At 34.6% G+C, this 23,797-nt stretch overlaps 1 protein-coding gene across 1 annotated transcript in view; it reads left to right on the top strand.

The window, feature by feature from the left end:
* Window positions 1-3,101, top strand: part of LOC139689392 (SH2 domain-containing protein 4B-like) — an 80,000-nt gene extending 76,899 nt beyond the window's left edge. The window contains exons 7-9 of the mRNA XM_071586488.1: window positions 418-566; window positions 2,141-2,338; window positions 2,654-3,101. Coding sequence (XP_071442589.1) covers window positions 418-566; window positions 2,141-2,338; window positions 2,654-2,799 — 493 coding nt within the window. The 3' untranslated portion in view covers window positions 2,800-3,101. The remainder of the gene's footprint in view (window positions 1-417; window positions 567-2,140; window positions 2,339-2,653) is intronic.
* Window positions 3,102-23,797: the final 20,696 nt, after the last annotated feature.

Genomic DNA, 23,797 nt, shown 5'->3' with positions numbered 1-23,797 from the left:
GCCTTGCTTAAACTCTGCTACCCAATATTTTACTGTTGTAAATGAAGGAGCTGACTCACTCAGAGTTGAACCCAGTTCAGCTTTATATTGGTTGGGCTGAGGTATTTCAAATAAAAGTATTGTATCACATAACGATGACCAATATTCTCCATTTTCACAAATTCACTGAAAACATTCCATATTTATGGCTGCCAAACAAATAATAAACAACATGGTGTCTTCAAACTTGAAACATATGCTTCATAGATTACATAATTTCTAATACAGTGAAAGTTTTGAACAACTACGGCCATCTCTAGGTCAGTCTGGGCCTTCCCATGTAAACTGCTGGCTATACACAATTCAAAATTTTTCTGAAAATTTACCGTTCACCAGACGGTACACCTCACTAAAAGAAATGTTTTGTTTTGTTTATAGTAATTGTGAAACTGAAAGTTTATGCCCGACTGAGCTGGGCATGGGAAAGCCCTCATGTAAAGTAGCCATAATTGAATGGTTTCACAAAAAGGAAATTCCAAGAAGAGCAGGACTAAATTACCAAAACAAGGTGGAAAACTGGTTCCATGGTATGTACTCATTAGTATAAAATCATTTTTAGTGTTGAATGATGTTTCATTAAACTGCTATTTGAAAGAATGTTTAGCTATGATGAATGAAGAGCTACATAACTTGTTGAATGATGAAGGCTAGAGAGACAAGAAAGCAAACCATGTAAGTTGAAATGATACACATGTCCAGGCATCTTTCCCTGCAGTACCTAGGTATTTTTGAATGAATACCAAAATAATAAACTATCTAATAGAGTAAAGAATAACTATTTAACTCTATTATTGTGTCTAATACCAGTTTCCTATATTTTGGTTTCAATCTTTTTCTACAAGCAAGGAATAAATAGAACATATTTCTACCATACTTTAATGCAATGTTTAATTAAGAATTATTCATTATGTAATACTTTATTGATAACATTGCAAGTTTCAGTAATATCGAAAAAAAAACCCCAGAGAAAAAAATGATAGTTAAGAATTCAGGGATACTGAGAGTTCTGCATCATGATTCAGGACTGTTTGTGTGTTTATACATTCAGGGTTGTGTGCATTAGGATATTTATATTTGTATGCATTATTTAGATATGAAAATTGGCATGAAATATATTGGTGGATAGTTATGTTATTGACAGAGATCATTTTGCACTGTAAAATAGATATTTTCATAACGTTAAACTTATCTAAAACAATTAGGACTTATCTCCTTGGGATCTCACTCACTCATCCAAGCATCTCGTTCACTTTTTGAAACAATAGGCAAAGTCCTTTTTCAAAATGCTCGCCAGCTGCCTTTTCACATTCTCATTAATCTGGTCAGCATCAAGAATTTTGTGCTGCAGTTGTAGTGGACTTGCGCCAAGCCGCAAACAATGACTCAGGTTTTCAAAAAAAAGGTCATAACTTGAGATGAGTCATGAGTCAACAACAATGGCCATGAAAAAAAAAACCCAGTCTTCCCAGCTGTTGGTTGACAAGATAAAAGGGAATGGAACGAGATGGCTAATGACCATTCCAAAAAAGGGTTTTGCTGATTGTTTTGAAAAGTGTGAGAGATACTGAGAAAAGTGAGTGAGGTTTCAAGGTAAGCACTTAAAGGGGTACTTAGGTCTCATTGTTCCAGGTAGGCTATTTTTCTCAAAATATTGAAAGCTAGATGCTTTCCAAACAGACTTCGTATGCATGTATGCATGTTGAGATACAAGATACATATGATATATATATATATATATATATATATATATATATATATATATATATATATATATATATATATATATATATATATATATATATATATATATATATATATATATATATATATGTTGGTAGCCAGCTCAGGTTGCTATGACTGAAAATTCAATCAAAGCTAGATGCTTTCCAAACAGACTTCGTATGCATGTATGCATGTTGAGATACAAGATACATATGATATATATATATATATATATATATATATATATATATATATATATATATATATATATATATATATATATATATATATATATGTTGGTAGCCAGCTCAGGTTGCTATGACTGAAAATTCAATCGTACAAATTTAAAGAGATAATGATAGTGTTCTTCCAACTATAGGCTTGATAACAAGAGCCGAAGCTGAAATGCTGATGAATGACAAACCCTCTGGGGCATTTTTAGTTCGAGTATCAGAGAAGATATGGGGTTATGCAATCACATATCGAGAAAATGGAAAATGCAAACATTATTTGGTAGATGCATCAAATGAGTATTACAAGTTTCTTGGAGGAAATCATCTTCACCATAAATCCTTAGGTAAGATAAAGCATTCCTCTATCATAAAGGAAACCAACTTTACATGCCAGCCATTATTAAAAACTACCCTTCTCCATTTGCATTCATGGATGTACCTACATGACTAAGTACATTATCATTAAGCTTTCTTCCTTCAATTTTCCAAAATTCAATATTATCCTTTCCTTAAAACTATGCTGAGCCTGGCCCCAATCACTTTAGGAATGTGAGCCAAATATAGTGATAATATTGCTCAATTTCACATTATTGGTCTGCATCATGCAATAATTAATTCATTAATTTTCATTAAAACTCAAATAAAGAATTGTTTTTTAGGTGACCTGGTGAATTACCATCGACTAAATGCCATAACTTCTGCAGGAGGAGAGATCTTAAGGCATGAATGCAGACGATTAGGTATCCCTTCTCTTTATTCTGGTGTACTTGGAATTTCAACTAATGAGTCTAACCTAAAGCAATGAAGAATTTATAGTTACTTCATGTGCAAAAATTGATGCTTATTTGATAGAAAATTCCGTTCATGAAAAAAACATCTGTTCACCACAAAGTGTCCTGAAGAAAAGAACAGCAACTTATGTTAGCTCAACTAGTCAACTTGAATAACTATGTAGTCATTTAATATTTACAACAATTTTTCAAACTTCTGGTTTGGCATATTTTGACGATATAGCAGAGATGGTAATTGATTGTGAAAAAAATGAGGAAGTGCTAAAATTTTTAACTAGAACTAATAATACTTTTTAACTTTTAAAACTTGGAAATATTTATTTTTCACAAATAAAATTTTGTTATCACAAATGAATTTTCATAATAAAATGAAATTATAAAAACTATGGCATTTTAATTTCAATTACCCACCTATTCTCCACCCTTTCCCAATCATTCTATAGAATGGGAATCGCTTTGCCTCTGCAATGACCATGTGAACCTCAAACATTTTTTTTATCCAGACCACAGAGTACTGAGTCTTAGGGTTTATGACCTCTCACCTCTATTTGCTACCCAAAATACTTGAATAACCTTGGATTTGTCTCCAGTATCAACTCTTCCATTGAATGAATTTCTGCAATAATAGACCATTATCTTCAACCCATATTCACATCCCCTCACAAATCAAAGATTCAAACCACTTCCTCCACCATTGAAAAATTTCAGGAAACTTCTGCACTATTTGTAAAAGTTATTAGGATTGAACAGAAATCATCACAATTATGAGAGTTCCTGAAGCAAGAACTCCTAGAAAAATGAAGACGCACTTCTAGAGTAAATTTGTTTTAGAGATACCACACATGTATGTTTCTTTCTGAAAGAATAATCCATATATAGTACAAAATTTGCAGATTTGTCCACAGCAGAAAAATAATATCAACTAGCTATCAAGCAGATAAAAAAAATGGTTTTGCCCGCACCACACACAAAACACCATGCAATCACAATCAGAAGGAAATATATTATAAGAAATAAATACAAATAAATTTTTACATCCTGACTTTACAACATTGTTTCCAACCCTGCAACCCATTTGTTCTCATTTTTACACTGACTTACATACAATAATTCAAATAAGATTAAAACTGTCTTCTCTTAAAAAGATACCACCACACTAAAACTATGATGAATTTGATTGATTACCACTTTTGAGCAATTACCACTTAAGAAAATTCTCCGAAGAAACAAGTGCATGTTGGGTAATGGAAAATTTATTTATTGAACTAAACTTATATAATCGATGACAGCCGATAAAGCTATGACAAGATAAAATTAAATTGCCAGAATTGTAATCTCATCTGAATGTTAAATAGTCCATATAGGGAAATAAGCACTTATTCTATTCATATATACTTTACCAAGCAAGTTGTTGCAAAGATGTGTCAGAGGGGGTGTTGGGCCACCAGCCATAATACACCTTCAATAACCTGTGATTCACTGGAAATGATATATGGAAGGGGGCAGGGGACTGGATATCACTTATGCAACTTCCATTATGCATATTACAATTGTTACATGGTTATTTAATACTCCGCTAAATACACTAAGATGACAGATAAGGAAACAGTAAGACAAATGGGCTCACCATATTCACTGATTAGATAATATTCTTCTCATGCTGGATGGACAATTCACAAATGTTTTAGACCTGCAAATTTATTTATTCAACATCCCGACACCCAAGGAGAGGGGGCACTAGGACCCCAGACATGAAGTGAGTTGAGGGGGTACACAAATTGCATGTTCCAAACTATTTTTGCCAGTGTTTTAACACCTCACACCCCTTCCTGTGTTATTCAATGGGAGGAATTGGTCTCATAGGCCTTGAGATCAAAACCTAAAAAAAGGAAGAGCAGGCCCAAACTAGCTCATGATCCACACATCAAGGGATGGTAGGGTGGTTATTAAACATATCCATTTAATTGCTGTCGAGAGCTATGTTTCTGAGACACCCACCTTTCCCTCCTGAATTATTTCATTCAATCAAAATGCAAGGACATTTCTTTCATTTTGAGTATTCATTTATATCTCACTGTGACTGTGAAGCAGGGGTAAATTAATGCCTCCACCAACTATAGATATAAAAATTTTTGTTTTCTAGTTGGTCTCTTTTTTGTGAGATTCTGTATTTAGGATGGGCACCTGATGACTAATATACAGCATATGTGGCAAACAGTGGGTATGAATCTTAAAAAAAATCAAAATGAATTCATAATCCCAATGGTTGATTCAATAAGTTTTAATGAGGGTAGAACTCAAATCATAATGGTTCATTTATCATTCTGAATTAATACACTCAGCGCATAAGGGATGATTGTTGTCCCTGTGCCACCAGAATTAATACAGGAAATACAGACACCCAGAAAACCATAGCTTGGAGCTGAATTTGCCCAAAATTTACTGCCCAGACTTGGAGGCGGAATGCTTCCTAGCTGAACACTCCATCCTGTTGGTAAACTTATCACTGGGTACGAATCATGTGGCAGATGAGAGAGTAGATTCTCCTTGACCCTCTGGTATTATACCACGCCTCCCCCTTCTATTCATTATCCTTCTCTTGTTACATAGTAGCACAAGTTATAAAGAAGGTGGCATAGAAAGGAGTGCCCCACCATGTTTGTTAGACGCTAAGGAAAATGGCCACAGATCCACCCCAGTGTGCCAGATGAATTGGATTTTTCACTTCATCTGTTGCAAATATAATATCTTCAAACTCTTTTGAAAGCAATTAAGATCAAATATTCTAAGAAAATACCTTAATAGTAACTCTAAAATACCAACTTTTTAACTGTAAGGGGGTTACGCGTTATGAAATAAAACAATGCGACCACCTAACAACTCCAATAGTATGGGTACACATGATCTGTCAAATAACCTTAGTATGAGTGTCAATGAATGTATCATTGAACCTACCTTTTATACTCCACACATATGGACAATCCGGTATCTTCCATATTCCCATCAAGAGTTATTCGCATAATTAAGAAAAGTGCCTACCGTACTCTTAGTGATCCACTATCATCCCATCTCAATGATACCAGTTTTCCTTAAAATATTGTAATCAATAATTAAATATTAACCATATCATTTCCTAAAAAGAAATGAAAGGAGAAAGTAATATCCAGGAATAAGAGTCGTTTCTTCTCAATTTGGTTTCTGCATAGGAAATATTAGAAAAAGGTTCTTCAAACTGTCACTGATACCATCTTGAACATATTTCAAGAGAAATTTGGCTTTTCATTTCATCTGTGGCCTTACTTAACTGTGTCCCTCATCCTAGACTCTTAAATATTCTTGAATATTATATAATCACTTGTATGGAATCAACTTCCTTCCAATCACATCACACTGCATATTGGTAGTGTGTGGAATTAGACGGTCAGCTGTTTGCCATCCTACCAATCCAATATTCTACGCTTTCTGATTTTCAAAAAACTTCTTTAAACATCCCTTCCAAGGCAATATTGTATGCAGATAATGCATGGATTTATCAGCCCTACTGCTCACTACTACTCCTCACAGTTACTTCATCAACAACTGGAACTTTGGTTAATGAATGTTCTGAACTTAGTGCTCTTGTGTTAGATCTAGATAGTATTAATTTATTGGTTTTTAGTCTACACTTTCCATCATCAACAAAATTAAACCTGCAAAAAATGGTAAAGTTTTACCTTGGTTCAAAACTGAGATAAAGTTTTCTTGTCCAAGAGGTCTTTAATAAATGACCAAAAGCTCTCTTCATTTCAAATATGCTGAGTATGTTAATACCGTTTCATCTTCTGAGATCCATTTATTTTGGTCTCTTCAACCTCTCATTACCTTAAACATTTTACCTTACCTTATCTTATTTACCATATTACCATTTACCTTATTCTACTTTAGAGATGTATTTCAAGATGGCGACTTCCGATAATAACTGTGATATTAGCTCCAAAAATATTCCTGAAAACCAGCTATATTTGGAATGTCGATTTGGCTCTAAGTCATTTTTCCATTACGGATGTGTTGGTCAAACGGAATCAGCGGCGAATTCTATAGCTAACAACTCGCAATTACTCTATCGATGAGAAAGGTGTTTGTTTGGTCCATGTGACGCAATTAAAATATCGAGTGTAAACAAGACGAAGTCCTACATATAGTGACAGATCTACAAGTCAAGCTAATGGACTGTTTGAATTTAAGAAATAACCAGTCTCAGGAAATCGCCATTCTAAAAATTTGTCAACTGTAAACGCACGAGAAACCGAGGGAAATACCGGGTGACGTTAAAATATCGATCACCAACTCATTGGATAGTGAGCGATTGCAACTTCCCGAAAAAACTGCGAAAGAAAAGAAAAGTAACATGGAACGGTTTATTTATTCTCAAATCGTAGCTACTGATAGTAATACTAATAATAAAGAGTGTGCTCCTAAGGTGATGCTGCCGTACTCTTCCGTTGCTCGCAAAGGAAATTTACAGCCACCACATGTGGAACCGCATACCACTACATGCAACATGAGGAAAGAAGACGATGAGGGCTACACCATGGTCTCAAATAAGCGGAAACCTCGGCCAAAGCCAATTGTGGGGACGTCAAACTTGGACAGTGATTTAGTCGGGCTGGCGAAAATGGTCCACATACACGCTTGGCGATTCAAAGAAGATATTATATTATATTATATTATATTATATTATATTATATTATATTATATTATATTATATTATATTATATTATATTATATTATATTATATTATATTATATTATATTATATTATATTATATTATATTATATTATATTATATTATATTATATTTTTATTCATCCAAGTGACACAGTGCATAGTAGCTCTAGCAAGTGTATAGGACATGTCATGGTTTACAAAAAATAGAAAGTATTACAAGAAACAAGTGTTACAAGGATAAAAGGAAGGAATGAACATTTATGAATTAGGTCTCAGGTATTCTTTGATGCTGTAAAAACACTTATCAGAGAGGTATTCTCGGACCATTTTCTTGAATACTGGTTCACACTCTTCTTTTTTAATACATATAGGTAGGTTATTATATAATTTTATACACATTGACTTAGGACCATTTGCAGCCATGGTTAAGTTTGTTGATTTTACATGCAGGTTGTTGCATTGTCTTGTATTGTACAGGTGAATGCTATTGTTCGTTTCAAAATCTGCACTATAATTTTTAACAAGCATTATAGATTGATAGATATATACACAGGGAGCAGTTAACAATTTTAACTTTCTAAAGAGAGGTCGACAGTGTGCATAATAATTTTCATTGCACATAATTCTCACCAACTTTTTCTGTATCTTTAGAACACTGAGAAGGTGAGAGGGCAGTCCCCACAATACAATTCCATAAGAAATTCTTGAATGAAATGATCCATAGTACAACATAATCAACACATTTTGACTTACAGTGTGTCTTATTATGGAGAGTAAGTAGTACACAGAATTTAACTTTTTAATTAAGTTCAAAACGTGGAAATTCCATTTGAGGTTACAGTCTACATGAAGTCCTAGGAACTTAAAATTACTTACAAAATTTAAATTACTACCATATGTTGAAAAAGAGTTATCAATTGTGCTGTGCAGAGATGAGAAGACCACTGCATGAGTTTTTTCAACATTGAGAACCAGATTATTACATTTGCACCATGTAGACATAGTTTTCGTCAGAAGATCACCAGCCACAGCCAGATCCCATAAATTTTTACTGGGTGTCATTGCACTCACATCGTCAGCATAAATAACACATTTTTTAGAACCATTTAACTGCAGCTGCCCAGGAAGATCATTAATAAAAATTAGAAAAAGTATAGGTCCAAGCACTGACCCCTGTGGTACCCCTCTGTTGACCTCCAGGGGGGTGGAGAGGTAAATTTCTCCATCATTTTTGTAGGCCACCCTTTGTTGCCGATTTGCAAGATAGGACTTTAGCCAGCTCAGTGCTACTCCCCTGATGCCCAATAGCTCACATTTTGATATCAACTTACTGTGGTCTACAGTATCAAATGCTTTGCTCAGATCATAGAAAATTCCCAAAACCTTACATTTAGAGTCAATCTCTTGAATTATATAATTGATAGCTTCAAAAAGAGCAAGATTAGTTGACTTTCCCTTGCGGAAGCCAAACTGGTTGTCTGATAGCACATTTTGGCTTTCAAGATAATCAACCAGTCTTTTGCAGAAAACACACTCGAGAATTTTACCAAATTGTGAAATGATAGATATTGGTCTATAGTTTTTTAAATCGTTTCGGTCCCCTTTGTTCTTATAAATTGGTAAAACCTTAGCCATTTTAAGGGAATTCGGGTAAATGCCCTCAGCCAAGGACTGGTTCACCAGCATTAGCAGTGGTGCTAGAATGAGATCTCCACAGTCTTTTAATAACTTTCCAGTCACACCATCAATGTCAGCAGAGTGTTTTTTCCCTATCTTATTGAGATAATAGCATAATTCACTCACATCACAGGGTTTAAGATACATTGATGTATAAGTTGCATTATTGATTGACATGGGCCCTGAAGGCACAGGATGTGGGGAATTAGGTAGAGACAAAAAAGCTTTATTAAAAGCATTGGATATTTTACCTGGTTCCGTGATTAAGTTGCCAATGTTATCATTTACCTGGAGAGGCAAAACCATGGAATTTAAGTTGCTGTTGCTTTTTATGATTTCCCATGCTACTTTTGAGAAATTAGAGGCATTCCTAATCCGCCTATCATTATACTCCTTTTTTGCCTGCTTTATTAAATACCTGAACTCTCTTTTTTGCTGGGAGTAAAGCTGGTATGTTGTGCTGTCACTAGAAGATTCAATCTGTAAGTACATAGTTTTCAATTTTTTTGACATACTGCGGATTTCGGGCGTGAGCCAGCTTTTCTTATTACCTCTCCTAATTTTAACTGGCTCGTAAGGAAAAGCAAGGTTTAGGTAATGTATGAAGTAACTGTAGAAGACTTCGAAATTTTCATTAACATTGGCCAACTGAAATGACCCCACCCAGTTGTGCTGGTTAAGCAACACCCGAAAATAGTTAACATTCGACTCACTGAAGTACCTCTGGTATTTAAAGGCCCTGGATGATGATGATGAAGCATTTTTACACAAATAAAAAGTAGACAAAATCACGGAGTGATCTGACACTGCAGGATCAAATACTTTGGTTTCAGTACTGCTTTCAGGATAATCTGTGAAGACATTGTCTAACAGAGTTTTACTCTTTGCTGTTATCCTGGTAGGGGAACTTACTAGTGGTTTCATGTTATATGTGTCAAAAACTTGCAATAGTTGTCTTTGATCTTTACCATCAACCATCAGGTTGCAATTGAGGTCCCCAGTAAGTATAATTGAGGGTCTGGACGAATGATTAGTTATATTATACAATAAATTCTCGAGTTTTTCGAGAAATGACACATAGCAAGCCAGGGGAGACCTATAAATAACCAGGACAACCAAAGCATGGTCAGCCATTGTAAGCCTTACAGCCGAGCATTCAAACGTTAATTCATCATTGAGTTTACTTATGTTACGTGAAATAGAATTAAAAACTAGGCTATCTTTGACAAAAATAACAACACCACCATGTTGATGATTTTGACGGCAGAAAGCGTCACCAATTACATAACCTGGGATTGATACAGTCACGTCTTTTAGCCAATGTTCACAGATACAGATTATGTCAGGTTTTTCACTTGTAGTCACAGCTTCAAGACCCACAAGTTTGTTACTTAAGCACTGAATATTTAGCACTAAGATTTTTAACTCAGATCCACTTTTACATGAAACAGGTCGGTCTTTCGTCACGGTTAACCTTTTGGTGGGTTCGCCGAAATTTTCCGAGTATAGTCACAGGTTCGTGGAGTCTTTTTTCATAGAGTTCGTTTGTCTCCGTGTGACCATTCCGGTCTGGATACCTACAGTATCATATGACGTTTGATTAGGAGCAACTACCACATCTGTGTCCATCGCAGGTGAGGAGGGTAGACTAAACCTTTTCGATGGGAAGAATTTTCCTATCTTCACTCCCTGGGGCCAGATTTCACATTTAAATAAATCTTCTCGTAAATTCAGTGGTGCGTCTACTTTAAAGGAACGAAAATTCTCACCAGCATATAAGTTTTCACAAACAAAATCACTATTAGGAAATTTCTTTTGAAGATATCTGGTGATATCATCGGTAGTTGTAGCTAATTCTACTCGTCCCACGTAGAGAAGGGACCGCCGGGGGACACCGGAAAAGTTTTGCTGGTCACTTGAGCATGCACCGCTGCCGAACACGACCTTGTGTTTACGTTTTTTGCTTTTCACATAGCTCACCTTAGCGTAGCCATTATTGTCCGTAGTATCTTCTACAGATGACAATTTGGGAAGATGGGGTGATGGCGACGGACATGGAGAAGCTTCTGAACTCTGAACAGGATTTGTTGCGCTGTAACTCACGACTACTCCTTCCATCTTGGCGATCACGTCGTCAGGAACAAAAGTTGCAGCCGGCGATTCAGAATGTTGAATTTTCAGTTCGTTAGCCTTCCCTTCTTTGATTGACTTAAATGAAACTTTTTTCTGACCGATTATGTCGGGTCTTCGTGCACTTTTCAAATTGCTGATCTCGTGTTTCAACATCTCGATGTCGGCGGCCATGATGGATAAAGTGAACTTCGCCTCTCGACACGAAAAACATTTCCAAAAGATTTCATGAGAGTCCGTTAAGGCTTTTAATTGTAAATCATTAAGGCCTGAGCATTTATCGTGATATAAACGCGGGCAAAGGTCACAGTAGATAACTTTTTTCCCGTTTTCTAACGTGTTTTCGCAGGAGCTACACGAACGCGACGCCATGGCGTAAGCCGAAATCGAAGCAGTTAAAAAGTATGTATAAAGTAAAATACCTGGCAAGTGCTATGAGATCGAGCAGCTGAAGGTATCTAGGGGCACCTATACCTCTTTTCGTGTATCTGCTGGTGAAGACTTAAAAGATTTCGTGGAAAGTCCCGACTTTTGGCCGAAACATGTTTGTGTCCGTAGGTTTTTTTTCTTAAGGCCCGCCTGACCTCCGCAAAGGGTTAGTCAAAGTTAGGCAGCCCTAAACAATCGCGCAAGTTCAGTACAATTCAGTGCCTCAGGAACAAAGTAAACCTGCTGGAAGTGGCTTTAAATGAGTGTGAACCAGACATTTTGTGTATTACTGATCATTGGTTAAAATATGAAGAACTAACGGTTATTTCACTCTCAAATTACTCCCTTGTGTCCTCATTCTGCCGGACCACGTAAAAAAATGGAGGTGTGGCCATATTCGTGCATAGAAGAATAAAGGGCACTATTAACCCAATTGACGTGCCTGTGAAGGAAGAAAAAACTTTTGAATGTGCAGTGTGTTTCCATGAAACTCCAGTGGGATTGCTCATGCTCATCTCCATCTTTAGATCACCAACTGGTGATTTTCATACATTTATTAAAAAACTGGACCAACTCTTTTGCTCCTTATATGCAAACAACCGGATACTCGTGCTGAACGGCGATCTCAACTGTAATCTCTTAGTTGACTCCCCTCACAGACCCGAATTTTTGAATCTGTTCAAAACTTACGGCATGGAATGTTTTAACAATAATCCTACCAGAGTCACTCCCACATCTGCCACCCTAATTGATTATGCTGTGACCAATCTTAACCAAGAAAAAGTAGTAACAGCTGTTAGTGACCTAGGTATAACAGACCATTGCATGGTGAAAATAAGTATTGATACTAACCAACCAATGGAGAGCCTATATGATAAAACTTACCTAAGGCGGTCTCTTACTTATGGAAATATGCAGCAATTTCTGTTCCTTCTACAGTCCCAAAACTGGAACAACGTCTATGACCTTCAGTCCGTAGACAAAGGTTTCAATTACTTTTATTCAATTTTTAAACACAATTTTGAATTGTATTTTTCAGTAACACATCATAAAATATTTCGTATAACAAAATGTAAGCCATGGCTAACTGATGAGATCCGTTACTACCCAACTATCCTTAAAAAACTTACTATCTCCAGTAAAAGTTCAAACAATCATGAACAAAGGTTACTCTATAAGGAATTTCAAAAGTATTACCATAAACTGATTTCTAGCACAAAAAGAACTTATAATGACGGTAAGTTACTTAATTCCAATAATAAGTCCAAACCTGCATGGGAAATAATTAATGACTGTAGAGGTAAGAAAAATTGACAACTCACTCTCCCAAAACTTTATAACCCTGAAAATAACACTGCCATTAGCTATTCATCTTAAGCTAATAAACTTAACAAATACTATGTATCAGCTCCTTGCCTAACTACTTCTCCAGCCAATTTACTTTTTCCAAATTCCCCATCGTCAATCTTTGCCAAGCCCTGTTCTGAAACCAATCTGAAAACTATTGTCTCCTCACTCAGAAACAAATGCAGTACTGGCCCAGTTTAAATTCCTGGTAAAGTTGTTCATCATTGTTTTGAAGCCATAAAAGCACCCTTTTTATTTTTAATTAATGAATCATTGATACAAGGAATTTTCCCATCCCAATTAAAAGAATCAAAAGTAGTGCCCATTTATAAAAACCATGGCTGTGTCAATGATTTGAACAACTACAAATAGCCGTCCAAAATACATTCGCTAAAATATTCAAAAAAGCCATATATATACAAATAGCGTCTTATCTCGAAAAAACTTCCTCCTTTCAAATTCTCAGCATGGATTTAGATCTGAAAGGTCTACCGCAACTGCCATATGTTAGGCAATTGACAGCATACTTAATTCATTAGATGCTAAATGCAAAACTCTTGGAATGTTTTTTGACTTGTCAAAGGCTTTTGATAATGTAAACCACAATAGACTACTAATTACACTCAATAGAATAGGAATTAGAGGAATTCCTTTAAACTGGATGAAGTCCTATATTCATAATCACACTCAGAAAGTAGTGTTATCAGTTGATGGGTCAAAATATTCATGTGAAGCATACCAAGTTAACAAAAGTATTCCACAAGGCTCAATCCTTGGGCCACTCCTCTTTCTGATATACATCAATGACCTACCTAACTGCTTACCAAATAATGATGGAATAATACCAGTGTTGTACACTGACGACACTAATGTAATAATATCAACACAAACATATCCCAGCCTTGTGGAAAAATCTAAATAGGTCACACTTGCAATAAACAAGTGGTGTGCAGATAACCTTCTTGACTTAAATGTAAATAAAAGTAAAATAGTATACTTTACACGCAATAAGAACGTGTCAGATGATCTGCTGGTAAAAATCAATGACCAATCAATTGAGCATGTGACAGAATGCAAATTTCTAGGTATTTCTCTATGTGCAAATATTTCTTGGGATACTCATGTAAAAGCCCTTCAACGCCAGCTCAGTTCAACTTGCTACTTATTAAGACACCTGTATGAAATTACAAGTAAAACTGTACTACTCAATTTGTACTATGGGGAAATTTATTCAAATATAACCTACAGTATAATATTATGGGGATCAGCTGCTATTTCTTAAACCATCTTTAAAATGCAAAAGAAAGCTTTTAGAATCATCACCAGGAAACCTCACAATGCTCCATCAAGGCCTATTTTCCGTGAATTAAATTTGCTACCACTCCCGTGCATCTACATTATGTTCTTAATTCTATATATAAAAAATAACATTGGCAACTATTCTCTTAACTCTGCCTATCATCATCATTACACCAGAGGCAGGAATGACTTCCATAATGGGAATATAAGAACTAAAGCATTGAAATTAGGACCCAATGAAATGGGCATCAGATTATATAACAAACTACCCAAAAGTATCAAGGCTACAAAGGGAACAGCTGCATTCAGGCGTAAATTAAAAAGATATCTACAGCGCAATATGATCTACTCAGTTAACGAATATCTCAACAATATTCACAACCAGTAAGTTCATACTTTTAGTTTCTAGCAATGGTCATGGTCTAATTCATGTTAATGATTAATGATTTTTCTGAATTTGATGTTACATTTGCATGTTACAGCCAATGTTCATGGGTTTGTACCAAACATTTATGTTATTATGAGCATCATTTCTTTTATGTATCTTAACCGAGCCTGTGTCTTTGCTCCTCTTTGACGTGCCTTATATCATATACATACACCACCCACCTGGTATTTTTGTATTGTGATCTCTGGGCAAATAAAAAGCAATAATAATACTACTAGCCATAAGAGCTCAATTTTATCAATAACTCATTACCTTGATTATGACCTGGAAATTTGGGGTCATGCCTGTGATATGAACTTGGTATTTATCCTTAAAAAAAGGCTTACTGGACATTAGCCTACGAAAAAATCTCTCTTACGCAATGTGGCTTCACAAAGTCTCAAAAATTGATGACTAATTTCATTGGTATCCTACTAGTCAAACTAGATTCTGGATTGACACAGTCAACAAAATTATAAAACAATACTTTTAATACAAACATTTACTTGCCTCTCCTAATCTGACATCCAACACAATTGGCCACTATAAAATTCTGCATATAGTACATCCTTTCTCCCTTCATTCTGTCCAAAATGCCTATCTTAATCCTACCCCTTCCTCATTTGCCTAATATTTCTCCTTTAACACAATATTCAACATCCCATTGCCAATCGAATCATCTAAATCCACCTCCCTTGCCTCCTTTGCATTTCTCCCAGCAATCCTTCTCCTCCCCCACTATACCCAACACCTCCTCGTTTGCTTTGAGTAGCCTAAGAATTTTTCTCCATATGCCCCTTTAACTTTACTTTAACCATTTTGGTCCATAACACTTCTGAGATACATAAACTGTTCTACCAGCTCTTTACCCTCCTATTTAAATATTTCATTTAACCTTTCTCTTGCTGTAAAACAATATAACTTTTGTTTAACTTACATTCCTTCTTATCCCATACCTATCGTACTGGTTTTGCAGTGCTCTCAGCATAGTTTGAAACACCTTGGCAGGCTGACAAACTAAAGCTTGCCCGTCCACAAAACTAAACCATTTTATCAATTCCCCATCAGTTTTGTTTCTTAAGAGGAATTCATTCTTTCATTCCCATCGAGTGTTCTTCCCATGCCTCTTTAATCATTTCCTCCACATGTACTCTGAGCAGCAAGGGTGATAATGGACACCCCTGTCTTACTCCTCTTCATATCCCTGCACATCCAGACCCTTCATCCACAACTTTCTCCTGAGCAGTCTGAGGCATGTACAGGTTGGGGATAAATCTCCTATTCGTATTTTATGCACAACATTCATTAATTCCACCCTAGGCACTCTATCAAATGCCTTCTTGAAATCTATGAAAGATACATCCTGATTGTATCACATGTTCTTCGGTATCAGTTACCTCATTATTGCCATGGCTTCATGCATACCTCTCCTCTTCATGAACCCAAACTGAGCATCCCAATTATTGCCCTAATCAGAGGCAAGGAGTCTGCTGTCATCATCTCAAGAAACCATTGCAAAGCAAAACCAGGAGCAGGAGCACAGAAGATGCAGAAGAAGACTGAATTCTTTGGAATAGGAACTTGAAATGTTTGAACAATGATGAGGACAGGAAAATTAGAGAATATAAAGAGAGAGGAAATGTATATGTTTAAGTCTATGCAAGGCGATATGGAAGAATAGCAGTGATTTCTGGAGTGATAATGAAAGAGTAATAAACAGTGGAGGGAAAGAAAGCCAGCAAGGGGTTGCTATTATATTGAATAAAAGGTAGAAAGAAGCATAGTCAATATAGAGCAAGCAACGAATACAAGATTACTAGTAGAGATAAAAGTAGAACTAACAAGCCAGGTCATTGTTCAGGCCTACGAGCCATCAAGCAATCATAAGAAGGAAGAAATCGATAAGGTATATGCTCAGTTAGAGGACATATTTGCAGAGACTCCTGCGGGAAAACATTTGATAATGATAGGGGAGACGAGTGCAACAGTAGGCGATCATGGCTTAGGTACAAGGAAGGATCACCAGCAGAAAGCACTTGAATTATGCAGGAGACAGAGGTTATTCATCACCAACACTTGCTTTAGACAATACAGTTTACAACTATAGTTGGAAAATGCCAGGTGACTCAGATGGGAATCAGTTATATTACATTATGGTTAGGCACAGGTTTTGGAACAGGAATGAGGGCCCGTTGTAGAATAGGATGTTGGGTTGTTTTGTTAGGAGAGATAAGATATTTATGTGTTTGTTATGCCCATCCAAACCTACCTTAACTGGAATATTACCTAAAAAAAATGCCAGAATACACCAATTTTTCCATTTCCTCATATTTCGGGAAAAATTTTTACTTCTATGGACAATTACTTTTTGTCCTAAATTGTATATTTTTTGCAAATTCAATCCTGACTGAAATGATCCTTACTCAAATAAAAGGTGTTTCAAAACAATATTTGAAGTTTGGTAACAAGCCACATAAGGTTTGGACAACCTGCAATTGGTGTTATGGCAATGCTGTGAACCAATTACAACACTTGGTATGATTTTCTGAATAAATAAATAAATGGTCATGGGAATTCCAATATTCACATTTCCAATCCCTTCTAGATATTTCCCCAACTACCTTAAATAGGGTTGAATAGATAACAGGCTTTCTTTGCTCTCTTTTTTGGGGAATAGATGAGACATCTCCTCTTTCTGATTCTTGGGCCCCATGAGGAACAAATCTCAAATACAAGCAAAGAAATAAGATAATTTGAAGAAGGAGAGAGAAAGAACAATAATTTTTGATTGCCATGCATGAATGGGTGACGAGTTAGCTGTGGGTTGTAAAATTACCTCCTCTAGTTTTGGATCATACAATCACAGTAAAAGGAGATAACAGCCAATGATTGCTTTAAACCCATATTTGACAAAAATGTACATCACATTTATATTAAAAATTTATAGCTGGTATTAAAACATTTTTTCATTGTTTAGCATCACTCACAATTCCAGGATATTCAAAACTAATGAATTAAACAAATAATCATGATGATTTTTACTCTATGCTGCACAACAGCATAATATTGCAGGTTATTAGTATGTTCACACTCAATCCACGCACCTTAGGAATTTTTGGATGAAACAAAGGGAAAAAACAGAGGTAGTAATGTTTGGATCTTAAACATGAAATAACATCACCAAATTAAAGGTACAATTTATTTTTGATCATGCAAAAGAACCATATAACTTCATTACAGAAAATTTTAACTGAGTTACAGCTACAGTTATTTGGATATAAAAGTAACCACATTAGTTACCATTACCCAGAAAAATAACTATAACATCAGATGTCATGATTTTATAACTTGCTCTCTCCAAACACTGCATTAATAAGCAAATAAAACTACCACTCAGATGAACTGTTGCCAAAACCAAGCAATATTTAATAATTACAATATCATAGCTGTACAAGACTAGTTGGAAAGGAATAAACACTTTATGTAGCTTTAGACAGAATTCTTTGAGCCAATCAATGGAGATGAAAATTATTACCTCAGGACTACTCTAAATTCAGTACACAAACAGATTCACAAGACCAATACATAATTTTTAAAATTTGCAGTAAATAAGCAATTATGTTATTGATATATTTTCTGTGATAAATACGCCAACTTCTTTGCCCCTGAAATTCTGGGAAAATAAGTTGAAACATTTTAAACATTAAAAAAGTGTTAAGTTTCTTTGAAAATTGAGAGCAAAAAGAGGTACAAGGTATTATTCTTTCACAAGATTTAGTTAATGCGGTAACTTCCTTTTGAGGTGCCACATCCTTTCCTCAATCTTAAAGGTGACTAAAACATTTTGCTTTGGCTTTCAAAAATACAGTTGTTCCTCACTGGAGTTCTTTTCCTTGTAATGTAGCTTCAACCATAAATACATTTTTAAATAAATCCTCTCAAATGCTAGAAAAATCACATTTACACATAAATTTTATACATTAATCACGATTCTTTATAAGAAACAATGCTATTACTTTATATCACAAAATTTGTCATGTCTAAAGATTCAATCCTATAAACCATGTTCTCCCATCAAACTGTCAGATTCACCATATTTATCCCACTCTCACTGCATTTATACACTTAAATGCATAAGCCACAAAATGTAGATTTGTTCAGAAAGTCATCGTTTGCCTTAATTATTGATTGACAGCAATAAGCTCTATAATGTCATTTTATTCACCAAAACTAGTATTCATCATGTCAATATCACGGAAAACAATGCCCACAAATTAAATTATGTTCTTGGGCTATTTCATTACTATATGGGTGGTTGTGGTGCCAAGAAATAAATACACACAACCAGTGTCAGAAGAAGTTAGATACTTCCAAGGAGCACACCTCAAAAACTGATGGCTACGCACAATCCAAGGTTGACTAAATTTCCTTATTTTTACTAAACTATTTGGGACCAAGTTTAAGAAATGTTATTTGCTTATTATAGATAAGCATTCCTTTGCAAAAAACATGTTGATATGGCCAGATTACAATATAAGAAAGACAAAATTTGCACTCATCCACAGAATTAATCTTTAGAAAAGTGAAAATTTTGTTTTTCTCATAATGACAGGTTGCCACTACATCTAGCCTGAATCTGTTGAATATAGCTAGATTACAACTTGATTATTTATGAAAGAATCAATTAATTCATACTTTCTTTAACCAAACCATAGTTGCCCAGCCACAATGTAAAGTAAAACTATTCTTTTTTTAATATTGATGCATGTACAGTCCTACCACTGGCTAATATGCTATTTCTTAAATTAATGCAAAATAAATTCTTTGCTAATTTTCATTGAACTGCCGTAAATATATTGGTTGATATTATTCTATTTCTCTACATATGAAGATAAAAAAATCTCTCTGATTTATAATGATAGTTTGAACACACAAGCTACCATTTCTATAGCCAAATACACATTACTTCTTTACATTAAAAAAAAAGATATTTTTGAATTCCCTTTCCTCAAAATTTCCAGTGGAGTTAAGTAGTGTGACGCCAGTAGCCCACCCAACTGACAAATTATATTCCCATATAAATGGTGTAAAAACTTAAATCACGTATTTAATGAGAATATGGCCATAAAATCTTGATGGGTACACCTCCAATATACTTCCTTTTTATCATATCACTATATTAAATCGTCATTTATATATCTCTGATATTAAAAATAAATGAATGAACATCCAAGGGAAAGGCAGTTCATTCTAACATGCAATAACCTACATTTTACAACATCATTCAGTTTGAGTAATTGAACTGGGAAATATATAAATTCCTAATGAAATTATAACAAAGTAAAAGTCCAACAATTTTAGTATGATATAAAGATATATCTACAAAAAGTGAAATATATTGCCAATTTGATTCCTAACAAAGTGAAAGTGGGTTTGGAAATGGATGATGCTGGTTCCTCAACTGTCAACTACCCTAAATGTAAGTAGAGAATGTAATTAATTCCAAAAAGAGATTACCTCAGACTAAGAATGATGGATCTGAAATGACTAATTTGTAAGTCAAATTTGCTGTTTGAAAAGTAATACATCAAGAATTCATTCTATGGTCAAATATGAATGACAGTTTCTGCATGCCTCATACATGTATCAATCACCAAGAAGACAATCTTAAATTCTGTGGAAGGGGTCAGCAAAATAACAACTAATATTTTTCTCATAAAAATGATGATTTTAATTAAATTAATAAACTGTGTAAGTACTTATTATAAAAACTATGACAGCCCTTATTAATTCCAACTCATGACAACAAACTGGGTGTTGAGTGTAGGTACCTGTGCTTAATTGCAGTGTGCTTAGTTCTCAGTGTCTATACCCAGCCATTGCCGCAGGGCAGACTCACCTCCGAGTGAAGTTGAGGCACTGATATCAATCCATATCTTAGCATCAAAAGACCTACTATTTTGCAGAGTTATATGCAATTTTGTCCACAGTAAGTAATTTTATCCATTTTTAAGTAAATAGGTGTTATTTCAACAAACTGAATTTTCTCCCCTTTACCTGGTGTAGTTATTTAAATTTTGTTCTTGTTAAAATTTTTCCACCAAATATGTATCATATTTGGTGGAAATTCCACCAAATATGGTACATATTTGGTGGAATCACTTCCTTCCACCATTCACTACTATTCTTTCATAAATAATGCTTTGTGATGCATCCATATTCTTGTGGCATTGAGCCAGTGAGAAACTCTTAGAATTGAGGTTAAAATTCAATATTCATATGATAAGTACCTGCTAAGTAATTACAGAAAATATTAATAAGGTGTAATAGATAACAAAGGTGAGCATGAAGTTGATCTATATGGAAACTGATTAATTCTACCTTTGATAAATGTAATTCATATTTCCTGCTGTATTGATTATGTATAGAATTTATGACTTGGATATTTGTAGATATGCATTAGAATTTTAAAAAACAAGACTTGAGTAATGTGTGCTTGTTGTACTAAAAACCTAAATTATAATGTCATTCAGATGCAAAATGATTTATATCAGCTTTTAATGTCAACAAAATGCAACCCTAAAATAAAGCAGTTTTAGATTTTTGTATTTGACATAGATGGCCCTGAGAGATTTCTGAATACCTGATATAGTCATACAAAATTGGTCTCAATGAGGTGCATTTTGAACTTTGTGCCCCCCTGGATTTGGCCTTTTACTGCTGATTCCTTTTGATACACACTAACTATTGACATGTATTCCTTTCTACATATAGGTGTCTTATGTTTGTTACCCAATATCATTCATGTAAAAACTAATAGTTGTAGAAATCTATATGGAGCATGTAACTACTGTCATGAAAATTACTCTAGTTAATTTTTGATTTCTACTAAATAATTTCACTCTAAACCATTGCATACTTTAATAATATTAACCAACATCCTCTCCCCAAAATATTGTTGATTCATTCTTTTTTCTTGTTTTCATGTCATTATTGAATGGTTTAAATTTTCCATGCATCCTTGCAATTTGTGTTTAGTTCATGTACTAGCCCTAATGTTTTCAATGAGAATATTAATAAAGGAAATACTTTTAAAATATTTTCTCAAAGTGCCACAACAAAAAAATTTAGCAAAATATAGATTGCATACTGAAATGAAAACCAACCAAGCAATTGCATTAGAAGGTACACTAAAGCATGGCTATTATAACAATTCTATTATACTTAAGCTTCATTTCACTTAATCCTGAACTCATTAATTCAATTTAAAAAACAAACCACTAAGTAATTCCTAACACATGGAAAGTGTATTAATACTTTCTCAGAAAGGCTAGCTTCCATGCAAACTTTGGAGTTGATATAGCAACCAAAAAATTGTATTAGGGAACAATTTATATTGATAAACAAATGTTGGTAGTAGTTCTTTTGAAGGGGACTGACAGTTGAGGTCATTTGCACCAATAGGGATGGATGGGAAAGGAAGGGTGGAGAGAAACCCGGCATCTGCATTTGCCTAATCTAGTTGAAAGGTGTCAAGGGGTCTGCAGTTTAACTTTCCATCTGATCGACGTTGTACTCACTCAAAGTGCTCCCGGCAAAGCAACTCAAGTAGTGAACAGGATACCAATGAAAAATATTTGTTGTCTCCAGGCTTTGAACCTGGGCCCTCTCAGTGGGAAGCCTATATGTTAGTCACCACTCCATCCCAATCCCATAAACAAATGTCATACTCACATTTATCAAAGACTGATATAAGAATACTTTCAAGGTTGAATATTTCATAAAATAATAAGGCACTCTTTATTCATGAAGTTGAAACCAAGAAAAATTTATCTTTAAACGTGAGCACCTTGGACAAATGGGAGACTAGTGGAATGCTGTGTATGAGTAAAAGGAAACAAATCAAATTTTACTATCCATTACACCAGACAATTTCAGTTAATCCTTAATTACTTTTATCTTTCTCAATACAAGAGTTTTAAATAAATAATTTTAAGTTTTTACGAGATGTATTTTTCCAAGCACCACCTATATGAGTACAGAACTCCCTGCCAATGGGCTTGGTGAAACTATTTAAATGTTAGACATAATGGGAAATGGCATTCTATTGCTGTTTAAGAAACCTGAATACCTTTTGGTCACAAAAAATATTTTTGGTGAGTTTAATACTTTTTTAAGGAGTTTGATGGGTGAATATGAAATCCAATATCTACCAATTAATAGCTTACATAGCTCATTCCTTTGCTGGGATAATAATTAATGAATCAGCTGGTATTAATTCTGAGAGTTTTATTAAAAGATTAAAATTTAGAGCTGTGTATAGATGGTAGAGACACCAGTATTAAATTTCTATGGAAAAATCAAATATTAATCCTTTGTAAAGTGATAATAAAACTCTAGCTCAAGATTTACTCATGATTAATACTTAATTATATGAATACAGTAAAAGATTATTACCACTTAACTTCAGTAACTTTAGATACCCATCTCCTGAATTTGAGAAGGCAATATCCAATTCCTGTTTTAAGTATAGGTCTTACTATTTAGGCTTTGTAATCAAGTGAAATATCTGACACTAAGCAAATGTTCAGACTACATGATAACTTGAACAGAAAGCTCCAATTACTGACACCAGTTTATTCTCTACTAATTAATACCTGAGTGAATGGTGATGGATTAATTAACCAATGAGGAATGAGTCAAGTTTCGCATTTGGAACATTATATGAGAAGTTATAGCCATTGGTAAGGATTTAGATACAAAGGAGGCTTTACATTGGAAGACGTTCATCAAACACTCATACATTCTTAGAATAATATAATGACCTACTTTCATTAATTTCAATTCCATTCTATAAACTCTATCTTTAGGTACCTACATGCATTAAAATCAAGAGAAAGAACTTGGTTCATAAAACCTCTTTATTTCCATAAATTACCATTTATTCTTTAGGAAAAGTCTGATCACATGTCCTGCCAATGTGCACAATAGTTTACT

This window comes from Hetaerina americana, unplaced genomic scaffold, assembly GCF_022747635.1.
Source record: "Hetaerina americana unplaced genomic scaffold, ioHetAmer1.1.p SCAF_23, whole genome shotgun sequence".
Lineage (NCBI taxonomy): Eukaryota > Metazoa > Arthropoda > Insecta > Odonata > Calopterygidae > Hetaerina > Hetaerina americana.
This window is presented reverse-complemented; position numbering and strand designations above follow the sequence as displayed.